The sequence below is a fragment of the Dama dama genome, chromosome 21 (assembly GCF_033118175.1).
Source record: "Dama dama isolate Ldn47 chromosome 21, ASM3311817v1, whole genome shotgun sequence".
NCBI classification, from domain to species: Eukaryota; Metazoa; Chordata; class Mammalia; order Artiodactyla; family Cervidae; genus Dama; species Dama dama.
In genome coordinates this window covers 19,857,055-19,869,944 of record NC_083701.1, presented here as the reverse complement: position 1 = coordinate 19,869,944, position 12,890 = coordinate 19,857,055, and the positions used below count along the sequence as shown (strand labels likewise).

General features: G+C 50.1%; 1 protein-coding gene across 1 annotated transcript in view; it reads left to right on the top strand.

The window, feature by feature from the left end:
- PRKDC (protein kinase, DNA-activated, catalytic subunit) overlaps nt 1-12,890 on the top strand; it is a 127,281-nt gene that overhangs the window by 82,142 nt on the left and 32,249 nt on the right. Inside the window, exons 55-63 of the mRNA XM_061123285.1 lie at nt 909-1,082; nt 1,552-1,650; nt 2,676-2,883; nt 4,459-4,648; nt 5,465-5,677; nt 7,235-7,347; nt 8,930-9,061; nt 10,111-10,290; nt 11,886-12,091. Of these exons, the coding sequence (XP_060979268.1) occupies nt 909-1,082; nt 1,552-1,650; nt 2,676-2,883; nt 4,459-4,648; nt 5,465-5,677; nt 7,235-7,347; nt 8,930-9,061; nt 10,111-10,290; nt 11,886-12,091 (1,515 nt within the window). The remainder of the gene's footprint in view (nt 1-908; nt 1,083-1,551; nt 1,651-2,675; nt 2,884-4,458; nt 4,649-5,464; nt 5,678-7,234; nt 7,348-8,929; nt 9,062-10,110; nt 10,291-11,885; nt 12,092-12,890) is intronic.

Below are 12,890 nucleotides of genomic sequence, written 5' to 3'. Positions count from 1 at the left end.
GTTCAGCTGTCCCCTCAACTCAAGGGGACTTGTGAGTTATTGTGACAGGAGTGTTTGTTCACTTTGACACCTGACTCTTGAGAGACTCCGTCTTGGAATGTCCAGAGCTGTTTTCAGGTTCAAAATGTGTGGTTTTGAGTTCTGTACCTGTTTTGTCAGCTAAGAGGCTTCCATTATTTGTTAAATTTATTTGCAAAATGGTAACATGCTGTTAAGGTAAATGTTAACAGAGTGCTGCTGATGGCATCCCATGTTTTCCTCTCGCCTGTGTGCACACTTTTACATGGTGATAAACTGTCTTTGTGTTGATTTCCTCCAGTCAGCCTGGCTGAGTGTCTACTGTATATGGAGCATTCAGCTGGTGCTTATTTAAGGAGGAGGTGGGGGTGCCCCACATTGGGCCCCGACTACACTTAACCCCTGGTGCCTGACCAGCCCTGGAAACCATTTTTTAAAGTCATGAAATCCTTTCTAGGTAGCTTATTTTGTTTGATTTGTCAGATTTTTAAAAAATGAACTTTTTATTTTGGAGTAATTTAATTTTTACAGAAAAGTTAGAGGTACACAGAATTCCCACACACCTTTCACCTAGCTTCCCCATCTCACATCATCACGGTGTTTGTCTAAACCAAGAAGTTAACATTAGTGCACTTCTGTCTATTTGAAGTCACCGGTTTCCTCATCCTCTTCCTAGGATCCAGGTGGGACACTACATTGTTAATTTCCTTTTCATAATCTAGCTCACGATCATTATTTTCAAGAGTTTAATTTTTATGTAAATGTAGTGTTAGCTATAATAATAAAATTTGAAATACAGAATAGCACAGAGAAGAAAATGTTACCTGTCATATCTAAAGGTATACTAATAACAGTTAAGTCTGTGTTTTTGAAAATTCCTCTTTTTATAGAGATGATGAGAGACAGAAAGTGTGTTTGGACATAATTTCCAAGATGATGGCACGGCTGAGACCTGCAGAGCTCCGGGAGCTCCTGAGCGCCGTGGTGGAGTTCCTGTCTCACCCAGCAGTGCTGTGCCGCGAGCGGATGTACGCCATCCTCATGTGGGTCCATGACAACTATAGGTGAGCTCCTCCCTGACGCACATGTCCCGTCTCTTAGGGAGCATCTGGGTGCCTCCAGCAGTCTGAAACGACTATAATAAATGATAAGACATTTAAATTGTGTGGTTAATAACTGAAACAAGTTTGGTATGTTGAAATATATCTTCATCCTCATTCATTTTGTGAACCTGTGGGAAATATTCAGAGCGTGGTATTATTGGTTGAGCTAAAAGTGTACTTTGTTTTCCTTGTTTTCCCTTATAGTCTGACAAGGTTAAGGAAAGAACTCCTGGGATGTTTCCTCCTTGGGGACTGTGGTCCTGCTCCCCGGCTGGCCACCATGGCCTGGGACAGGGTGCAGGCCCTAAGGAGTGGGTGGAAGTTGCGGAAGAGGCGGGTTTCATTACTTTCATCCTAGACAGCATTGTTGGGTTGACGCAGAGCAGCAGAAGGAGCAGTAACAGTTTTGTTGTCTTGTGACTTCTCTCAGAGACCCAGAGAGTCAGGCAGATGAAGACTCGCGTGAAGTATTCAAGCTGGCCAAAGATGTGTTGATCCAAGGGCTGACCGACGAGAACCCAGGGCTTCAGTAAGTGCCCGTCCCGGAGCAGCTGGGTGGGCGGGTAGGCACATTCAGGACTCTTTCTGGGCCAGTGTAGGGTCTCTCTGAGGTGTCAAAGGGCCTTTGCTGTATTAGCCTTTTCTCTGCCTCTTGCTGGCATAAGAAAATGTGTTTTAAATCACATTAGAACCCAAAAGTCCTGGCACGTTACTTTAATATACAAGTCTTGAAAAATTGGTGTGAGTAACGCTTTCTTGACTGTGCTGTGAGTTACAGCATCTCAGGATGAGAAACCTGTAATGAAAAGTGGTTTGTCACTCCACATTTAACTCCAAGTGAGCTCCCACTCTGCACATCAGTGTCAGAGGGCGTGCTGGAGGCCTTGGAAACTGGAGGATGCTGCAGTGTCATCACAGATGCCCACGAGCTCACCACGAGCTCGTTATGTTACAGCAGACATGGCAGAAACCCTGACGATTCTGTGTGTCAGCTAACTTTCAGTGTACTGCAATTTTTATTTTTTTTTATTTTTTATTTTTTTTCCATGATGGCTAATGATATGTACTGCAATTTTTAATTCATCGAGCTTTTAAAAGTTGTATTTGGATTTCTCAAACATTCACAAACTATAAAGCCTGATATGGTTTTTGTCTTGTTTAATAGTTTGACTATTTTATGTTCACATTATGTTTTGAATATTTTGTGGCACTAATGTTTAGAGTGAATTGTCTTAGCAAGGCAATGAAGGATTATATATATAATTTCTCTTGGTGTTTTCTCAGTTTCAGAGTATGTAATGTAAAATTCCCATCTTTGCAGACTTCTGGGTAATAGAAATGAGAATAGAATGACCCAGCTTCTCACCTCCTGTTAAAGTATGCCAACATTCTGGAATATTTCCACCTCAGCACATACCTCATCTTTAGGCGGCTTACTTGTGGATGGAGGTCTGCATGTGGATGGAGTCCCAGGGCTGATCTCTGATGGAAGAAGAGGATCTTCCCCGTGGGGCACATGTAGAGACCTCCTTCTCTTCCTTCCCTGCCTTCCAGATTAACTATTCGGAACTTCTGGAGCCATGAAACTAGGTTGCCTTCAAATACCTTGGACCGATTGCTGGCCCTAAATTCCTTATATTCTCCTAAGATAGAAGTGCACTTCTTGAGTTTAGCGACAGATTTCCTGCTTGAAATGACCAGCCTGAGCCCCGACTTCCGGACTCCCCTGTTTGAGCACCCTCTGTCAGAGTGTGAGTTTCAGGTGAGCTCTGGCCCCGTGAGCTGACTTTCCCGCCTATTGGTCAGCAGATTTTGTCCGCTGGTGTTAAATCCCTGCTTTTTTCTTTAATTAAGGTGTAAATAGGATTGTATCTATTTTCAGTGCACAAGGTAGTGATTCTATATTTGTATATATTACAGAATTATGACCACAGTAAATCTAGTTAACATCCATCACTGCCCATAGTTAGAGGTTTTAATCTTGTGATGAGAACTTTCAAGATACACTCTTTTAGAAACTTCACGTATACAAATGGTGTTACTGACTGTAGTCACCATGTGTACATCGCCCCCCAGATCTTACTTTACAACTGTAAGTTTGTGCCCTTTGACCCCCTTCACCCATCTCTACCACCCCTCACCCCTCGCCTCTGGCACCCAACAATCTGTTTTCTGTTTCTATGAGCTTTTTTGGTTTTGTTTGTTTTGTTACGTTTTTTGTTTTAGATTTTACATATGAGTAAGATCATGCAGTACTTGTGTTTCTCTCTGACTTATTTAATGTAGCATAATACCTTCAGAGTCCATCCATGTTGTTGCAGTTGGCAGGATTTCATTCTTTTTCAAAGCTGAGTAGTAGTTCATCACTCTGTGTGTGTGTGTGTGTGTGTGTGTGCGCGCGCGCGCACGCGCGTGTGCACACTCACCACACGTCTTCTTTCTCCTTTCATTTGCTGATGGAGGCCTAGGTTGTCTCCATATCCTGGCTGTTGTAAACAGTGCTGTTGTGAACACTGGGGTGCTTGTGTCTTTTCCCATTAGTGTTTTTGTCCTCTTCTGATAAATACCCAGCTGTGGTTGCTGGATCCTACGGTGGTTCTATTTATAATTTCCTGAGGAACCTGCACCCTGCTGTCCACAGTGGCTGCAGCAGGTTTCACGCCCACCCACAGTGTACAGGTGCCCTTCCCCTCCTCAGCTGCAGGTGACGCCTCACTGTGGTTTGATTGGCATTTCCCTGATGACTTGTATGCTGGCTTCCTGATTTTACTTGGAATCCACACACATTCTTCCCGAGACGCCCACCTGCACCTCACCCCGCTTGCCCCCTGCCCTGCACACAGCTCACCCTTGTCCTCTCAACCTCCATAGAGGCGTTTCCCTCCACCGCTCGTGCAACACACCCTGGAGGTGCTCATTTGCCCCTCGGCCTGGCAGCACTGCTGATGGCCGCATGATGACTCAGGGCGCCTGGAGCAGAGCGCCCCCACCCCATCCCCCCATGTCCCCAGTATCTCCTAATCTGGACACTTGGCCGGGGGAGTCAGGGGAGGGGGTCAGAGGAGCCCAGTCATTCCCTGAGCGTGGCAGTGAGCCTCTGAGTACAGGATGTTAAGAGGAAAAAAGCAGTTTTTCTCCCCAGTACTGATTGGTTTTATTTGTTGACAGATAATTGTCCTGTTAAAAATTTTAAATTTGAGAAAGTTATTCTTCAGCTATTTCTTGCATAGCTACATGGAGTATAGTAATGTTTGTGGAAAGGACTGTGAAGTTTTAAATAAAGCATTTGCATGTTCTGAGAAGGGCTGTGACCTCACCTGACCCTCCCTCCTGGCAGGAGTATACCATTGACCCCGACTGGCGCTTCCGGAGTACTGTCCTCACACCAATGTTTGTTGAGACTCAGGCCTCCCACAGCACGCTCCAGGCCCGGACCCAGGACGGGTCCGTCTCGGCTCGCAGGGCGATGGCTGGGCAGGTCCGGGCCACCCAGCAGCAGCTCGACTTCACGCCCACACAGAGTGCAGGTACTGTCTCCGCTGTACGCGTGTCCTGCATGCACGCCGGGGGGCCGTGAAGGCCTCGACGGCAGGAGGGAGGAGGGGCTGAGTCCCTGGGTTGTAGGTTCGGGGGTGGAGTGGCCACGAGGGGCCCTGGGGACAGAGGTGGGGACTGTTGTACAACCAGCGAACATGCTGGGCTCTTCAGAGTGCGTGACGTTGTCCATTGGACTTTCCGTGTTTTTACCACAATTAAAAAAAAGGGAGGAAAGCATAATTTCTGACTGGAGAAAACAAGAAAGGTTTCAGTACATATAAGTTTTGGTTTGATTTTTGTCCAGAAAAATCTGTCCAGTGCATCCCATTTAAAACCGCTTGTCTCAGAAGCAAAGCAGAGCTGACCCAGATTCACTTACTGTGTTTGTAGTTCATTAAACTGCTCTTCCTCAAATGGTTCAGCCGTTTCCTTTGACCAGCAGACTATCAGTTGTAGAGTAAAATCCCCAAGTCATTTTTATGGAAATACTTGAGTGTTTTTTCCTTTGTGTAATTTTTTCACACTGTTCTGGAAATAGGACTAACTTGTCCAATTACTGTGGGGCTTTTAGACACTGACGTTAGCGATCACAGACCTTGGTGCCGTGTAGACGCAGTGTCATCCTGACGAGCATGTGGTGGTCTCCCTCGTGCCCACAAGGACAGGCGGTCCGGCCGCCGGGCCTTCCTGGGGACGTGGTGACCCACCCTGGTGACCGCGGGCAGCCCTGCTCTCAAGCGGCAGGTCCTGGCCGAGGCGCCGGCCGAGAGGCACTGCTGTGACCCGCGCGTTGTGTGTGTTTGCAGGGGGAAGAGTGCTCTCCCACTGGCTGACGGCGGGCAGCACAGACCCTCTGGGCGACAGCCTGGCCCCCACCGCCGAGGCCTCATCTGCGTCCCTACTGTTTGCCCACAAGAGGCCCGAGAGGCCCCGGGGGACACCCCTGAAGTCCGTGGGGCCTGAATTTGGGAAGAAGAGGCTGGGCCTCCTTGAGGATGAGGTGGACGACGGAGCACAAGGTAAAAGATCACTGAGCTGTTTTGAAATGCCTGCCTCCGCAAACTCATGACTGTTCCTGAGTCCGGGTGGCCTGCATGGAGCCCAGCACCGTGTGGGAGCCTGGTTTGGGGTCCAGAAAGCGGTTGCCTGAACTGGGCTCGGGCCCTCACTCAGGGCTCCCAGGTGTCTAGGGCCCATGGTACTCGCAGGATGGGGAAGCTGAGTCAGAGAGAGTTCAGGTCCGGGGGCTGGGGAGGGTCAGGCAGGCCTGAGGGCTGGAGTGAGGATGCAGACATTCAGCTCATTCAGGTGGGGGATGCGCTCTGGGAGGAGCCCCGGCCAGATGCCCCCCAGACTCGCGAGAAGCCCCGACAGCCTAATCCCCCGGGGCCGCTTCCCCGGCCAGCCTCATCCGCTCAGCCGGGCCCTCAGTGTTGCTTCCACAGCTCCAGTTGGTGTTACTGTGGCCCACTTTCCTTGGGGTCTTGGTCACTTTCTCTCTTGCCCGCCCCCTCCCCCCACACTGTCACCAACATCCTGAACAGGCCTTGCTGCGGCTTGGGTCACGTGGGGCTTCTCTCCTTTCTTGTGCAGTCACTGTTCATGGGTGTTAATGACCTCAGTTTCTTTTTTTGTTGAAGTAGAGTTGTGTTGATTTCTCCTGTATGGCATAGTGATTCACCTGCATGTATGTGTATATATACATGTTCTTTCTCATTAGGAAACGGGTTCCCCTTTCTCCCGTGGGTGATTTTGCCGATAATTTCCAAACGTCAGTTTTCTCTTGTAGGAATTCCATCTTGACCGTCAGACCTGAGGGATTTTCCCTTCTTACCACCTCTGCTCGCTCTGGGCCCAGCATTACCTTCTGACTGTGCTTGTGCATGATGACGTCCGGTCTCTAGTTCCCATGAGCTTCTGTGCTCTCGGAAAGTCCCTTCTGTGCCCTGTTATAGGACCTACTCTGCTCCTGTGATAAAGGGTCATTTAAAAATTTTTTTCCTAGATGGTCTGCTTTCAACATTTTCTACCCCCTCCCGTTGCTTTGGTTCCTATTTTTCTTATTTGAAGCTTTGCTCAAATGTCTGCTGATTTTTGGCTTTTGCTGTGTCCAGGTAGGCTATAACCAGGGTTGGGAGTGGTAGCTGCACTCTGGGTGTGCTGACTGGCCTCACCAGACGTGGAGACCCCTGTTTTGTGCTGGGTGGCCCCCTCCAAGGCCAGGTCTCCCTCCTCCTGCCTGCATGTACCGGCCTGGTGCTGGGGCAGCCCTGGGTTCCTCAGTGGTCCCGGCTGTGGGGGCTCTGCTCCAGCCGTGTGACCCTGCACCCCCAGCCTCAGTCTTGCATTCCTGAGCCCCCTCTTTCCCCGAGATGTCTGAGCCCTGCCTGCTTCCTCCGTGCAGCCTCAGTTCTCCAGCTTCCAAAACTGTGCTTCACAGGCTTAGGTTGTTCTGGAAATAGAGCTGCGGGAAGTAGGGGATGGAGGCGAACAGATACCTCACTTCATGTCAGCAATTCTGGGGAGGAGGGGACGGACGTCAGCCGCCCATAACCAACCTGCTGTCTGTTCTTCAGGTCCAGATAATCGTGCAGAAATACTGAGATTACGCAGACGATTTCTAAAGGACCAAGAAAAGCTGAGTTTGATTTATGCCAGGAAAGGTGTTGTTGAGCAAAAGCGAGAAAAGGTCTGTACCCATTTCTGGAATTTGGTCAGAAATAGCTGTTTTTGTCACAGGATGTGTGCCCAAGAGATGTCTTCCTGGCTGGCCTAGGCCGGATTGCAGAGGTCACCCATGCAACCCCACCTCCAGGTGTCCGCTGAGCCCCACTGCTCTGCAGTGGGGTGGGGGGCGCTGTCCTCTCTGGACAGATGGGCTTTCTGCACGAGGTGGAGACCAGACCCCCTCGCCCCCGGTGCCCTGGGGTCTGTTTCCCAGGTGCAGTCCCCGCAGCCTCGAGGCCACAGCCCTAACGCCATGGCTCAGGACGAACAAACTGGGGGTCTGTGCTCCTGGAGGCTGGTGGGGGGCGGGATGAGGAGCGTGGCGAGTCCTGAGCTGCCCACTGCAGACACACATGTGGCATGAATGGATGGTTGAACGTTTCTCCCAATGTGGAAGTAACAGCAGAAGTTGTTCAGCCCTAGAGTCAGTGTGAGATACAGATCAGTGATGTTGACAGGCTGTTCTAGGACTGGACTGTGGGTGAGACCCTATTATAACCCACAGAGATGACGACAGGCTGTACTAGGACTGGCCTGTGAGTGAGAACCCTGTCTCCATTGTGACTTAGTTTAAATCCTCAGCCACTTCACTTCCAAGTCTGAGTGTGAAACAGTCAGAAGATTGCACTGTCTTCTATGGAAAGACTGGACTTTCCTGTATCTCTGTAACCACAGCACTGCAGGCCGAGGGCCGGTCCCAACCAGCCTTGAGGCCTTTGCTCCAGCCTCCTCATTAAGCCTGAGTCCTGCCTGGGCTTCTTGAGGGGACAGGGCAGGAGTGGGATAGAGGCACTGGGCTGATCCCCGAGGGTCTCAGGGAATGGATGGGTTGTGGCCTGGGGCCGGGGGCGGCCTTGCTGGGTGTTGTCACCGCTCTCAGCAGAGGCGTTTGAGGGTCCCCTCTGCTCTTGGAGCTGCAGAGCAGTGTGCGGCAGACGGAGAAGCTGGGCAGCCTCAGGGGTTAGCCGGGACGTACGCACGTGAGGGAGTGCTCTGCGGGGGGAACCAGGCCCAAAAGGGGAACAGGACCTTGCCAGGGGAACAGGTCCCCGCGCGGGGAATGGGACCCGAAGGGGGAACAGGGCCCTGCAGGAGGAATGGGGCCTGAAGGAGGAAATGCTGAAGAAGGGACCAGGCCCCACGGGGGAATGGGGCCTTGTCAGGGGAACGGGGCCCGAAGGGGGAAGGGCTGCAGAGAGCAGGGCCAGCAGGGGCCAATGGGCCCTGTAGCCAAGGTTTGTCTCCAGAGTGAAAAAGAAATACAATCCTCTCATTTGTGGGTTGAAAAAGTTTTAAATTAAGTTCTCTGATTTCAGAGAAACTCAGATTTCTTTGTAATAGATCTTTAAATAATCTTCCCATTGCACATCTGACACTGGTTTTGGGCTTATCGTCTGCCACATTGATCAAGTGTAGTGACTCAAGTGTCTTGGATAGAATTGACCTTGATTCGCTTTTGTTAGTGGTGGGCGAGGATGGTTTCATCACCCAAGCTCTACTGGTTAGAGAAAGTTGTAACCTTCCTGTATTGCTGATGATTGTAGGAGATCAAGAGTGAGTTGAAAATGAAGCACGAGGCCCAGGTCATCTTGTACAGAAGTTACCGCCGTGGAGACCTTCCTGATATCCAGATTCCACACAGCAGTCTGATCACCCCGCTGCAGGCTGTGGCCCAGGTCAGTGCGGGGCCGTCACATGCTCTGGGGCTGTTGCCTCGTGCAGGAAGCAGGGGTGACCTGTCCCCAACATGGGTCTCAGTGCTGAGCCTCGTCCCAAGTCCTGGCTCCCGGGGACCCCGCTGTGGGGTCCCATCTAGCACTTTGCCTTGGGTCCAGTGTCTCTGTGTGCCAGTCACACCGCACTCTTTTTCTCACCAGTGATGTTGGTGGGAAGGAAACAGTATGTAAGTAGCTGCACTGCTTAAATCATTGATTACACAAAACCTTCTTGTGGGAGTGATCAGGGAGGTCAGTGGCATCAGCATCCTCCTCCGAAATTCCCAGGAGCTGAGGACTGAAATGCTCCTCTGTGTCGTTAGGGAGCTCACTCACCACCCGCTTCGGGAGTGAGTGAGGTTCTGTAGCTGAGTGCACTGAGATAAATGGGATATTTATCTCTTGAAAGTCTGGTTAAGATTCCTTTGACTTTAATGACGTAATTTTAAAAATCTTTTAAATTTATACTGTCATATAGTACATAATTACATACTGAAACTTGATGCCTCATATTTTTACTATACTTAAGTTTACAGTACTAATATTGACCATAAGTGATAAGTGAAAGTCGCTCAGTCGTGTCTGACTACTTGTGACCCCATGGACTATACATAGTCCATGGAATTCTCCAGGCCAGAACACTGGAGTGGGTAGCCATTTCCTTCTCTGGGGGATCTTCCCAACCCAGAGATTGAACCCAGGTCTCCCGCATTGCAGGTGATTTCTTTACCAGCTGAACCATTGGGAAAGCCCAATATTGATCATAATAATAGGTTATGTCTGTGTTTACATTACTGCTTTATAAGCTTTTTATTTATCTAGCTATTTACTAAGTGACAGGAATTTGCAAAATAGCATACAGCCCCATGTCCCTTCCCAGCTTTCCTCGGTGGGCACAGCCCTCCAGTGACGTTGCCCAGCATGGTGACGGCGGCAGCACTTGATGTTTCAGGCCAGGCTCTGATGCGTGGGTGAGTCACACGTCTGTCCTGCTCGGGAATGTCTTACAGAGAGACCCACTCGTTGCGAGGCAGCTCTTCAGCAGCCTGTGCTCGGGGATCCTGAGGGAGTCAGGCGAGCGCAGGACCACGGCTGAGGGGCAGGGTGCCGCCCAGAAGCTCCTGCAGGACTTCACGCGTTTTCTGGACACCAGCTTCTCCTTCTTCCCACCCTTCGTGTCCTGCATCCAGGTGAGGCTGCCGGCACGCCTGTGTCTCAGTGGCTCTGCTGATTTCCCAGTTGCAATATCAGTTAAACCAGCAGCTGGACTCTGGTGGGGCCACCTCCTCCCAGGGGCTTGGTGCAGCTTATTTATTCTTTTTGGCTGTGCTGGGTCTTCCTTGCTGTGTGGGCTCTTCTCTAGTTGTTTTGGCGGGGGGTGTGGGGGGCACAGGGGGCTCCTCTTTGTTGTGGTGCACAGGCTTCCCATTGCCATGGCTTCTCTTGTGTAGCTCAGGCTCTAGGACACACGGGCTTCAGTAGTCGTGGGTCCCGGGCTCTAGAGCACAGGCTTGGTAGTTTGGCACACAGGCCTAGTTTCTCCACGGGATGTGGGATCTTTCCAGACCAGGGATTGAACCGGTGTCTCCTGCCTTAATAGGCAGATTCTTTACCACTAAGCCACCAGGGAAGCACCAATTTATTTGTATTTTTTTTTAATTTATATATGACAGAATAGCCTGAGATCCAACTTAATACAAAGTTGCTCTGACTGTGTGTCAGCTCATCCCTGCAGGGTTCTGGTCACACCTGCATGTCACGTGGCACCCAGCCCTTCGGGGATGTTAGGGAGTAAGTGCCTACCTGTGCGCTGGGTGGGGACTAGGCAACGGGGACACAGAACTACACTCAGTGTGGGCAGGCAGAGAGCAGGCAGCGGTGGAAGGTCACGAGGGCATGGCACGTGATACAGGAGTGGGTGGGGTGCAGGGCCTGGTGGGCAGATCAGTGGGCCACCCCTTGCTGGGGGACGGGGGGATGGTGCTGTGCACCATTGCAGACACAGGTGGGACACAGGTGTCAGAGAAGGTTTCCATGGCAATGCAGTTTGAACAGAGGACCAGTGTAGATGTACTTTTGTAACCACTAAGCATACTTATTCGGGGATTAAGAAATATTTTCTTTATACTCAAAACTTGGATAATTATAAAGCCCCTAATAAAAAATCGTCTGGATTCATGTCAGTATTTTTGTAATTAGTTAACATCCTTTGAGTAATTTAAAAATTACGTTCTTTAATGTTATTTATCAGTAGCTGTGGTTTGCAAACTGACTGGGTAATAATTCCTTGATATGAAGTATTTATTATGCATACTTCGTTCTTTTCCATGCAGCATGAAACTGTTAATACAGTTTCTTTTTATGTATTCTACTTTTATTGGTTTATAATTTACATGTAGAATTCTTTCATCAATTTTTCTCCTGGCAATACCAAAGACAAGGCTTGAGAAATTATATTGCATCAGCCAGTGTTTCAGAGTAAGTTTCTCTTCACGTTGTATTCTGCAGTCATTTTTTTATATCTGAATTTCTAGTTTTGCAGTTTTGTCCACTGCTGTTTAGGGGAGTCACTATAGGTAACATCTCACCCTGCAGCTTGCCTTCGGGCCCGGAACTGGTGGAGCAACATGGGGGGCATGCAGGTGCAGACTTGGACTGAGACTGTGTAAAGCTCTCTGTGTCTCTCTCCTGTGACTGCTTACGCCAGAACTGAGTGTTTGGTAAAACGGGTTACTCCTGCTTGGAGACCCTCTCACTGAAGGACTGCATGTCTGTGTCTTTCCAGGAGATCAGCTGCCAACACGCCGACCTGCTGAACCTCGACCCGGCTCTGGTCAGTGGGGCCGGCCTGGCGGGCCTGCAGCAGCCTGGGGCCATCTGCCTGCTGGAGGAGGCACTGTTGAGACTGACACCCCAGGAGCCTCCCGCCAAGCGTGCACGGGGGAGGCCCAGCCTGCCCCCCGACGTCGGCAGGTGGATGGAACTTGCCAAGTAAGCTCTGGGCCCCAACCCTGCTATGGCCAAAGCGATGCGTCTAACACAGTCACTTTATTTGGGCAACACACATCCTGTCTGAGTCTTCTCTTGCCTGAGGTTTATCATGAGAAACTGTGCCTAATTCTCAGGCACTGGATTCTGAGGGTGCTGGATTAGGGTGAAATGGATTTGCACTTCTTTCCTGTAGTGCTGGTTTTGAGATATTCCAGATTTTGGAAAAAGCGTAAAAGAGTCTCACTGTCGTGAAGTCGCTCCTGTCTCTACCAGCGTGAGGTGAGCAGTAGGCGCTGTGTCGCTGCCGAGGAGCATCACAGCCCAGGCGTGACCCAGTCCCCTGGTGGACGACGTCCTGGGGCTGCTGCTCTACCCACAGGCTATTTCCATCCCGTCGTGTCCTCTGTGGGTATGGACGGTCGTGACACTGTGTGTGGAGACTCTGAAGACAGGGAGAAGTCTCCAGGGAAGAGGGAATGGACTTTTAGGCAGCCGAAACTGTCTTCAAGTGGGAGGCTTGGCTGATGGGCCAGCAGATTTGTGTTGACATCAGGGCCAAAACTCTAGCACGTGTTCAGGCTCTCAGTAACATAGAGACAGCCATAGAATGTGGAGTACATGGCATCTGAAGGACCAGGACTAGTTTACCTGCTTCTAGTTTAACCTGCTTTACTAGTTTACCTGGGTTCTGGACCACATTCCACATTTCAGGGCGAGATAAAGATTCCAGAAAGGTCACCACAGATAAGAGCGGTGTTTCAGTGATAGAGTGACATAGAACAGTCTTATTTAATGAGTC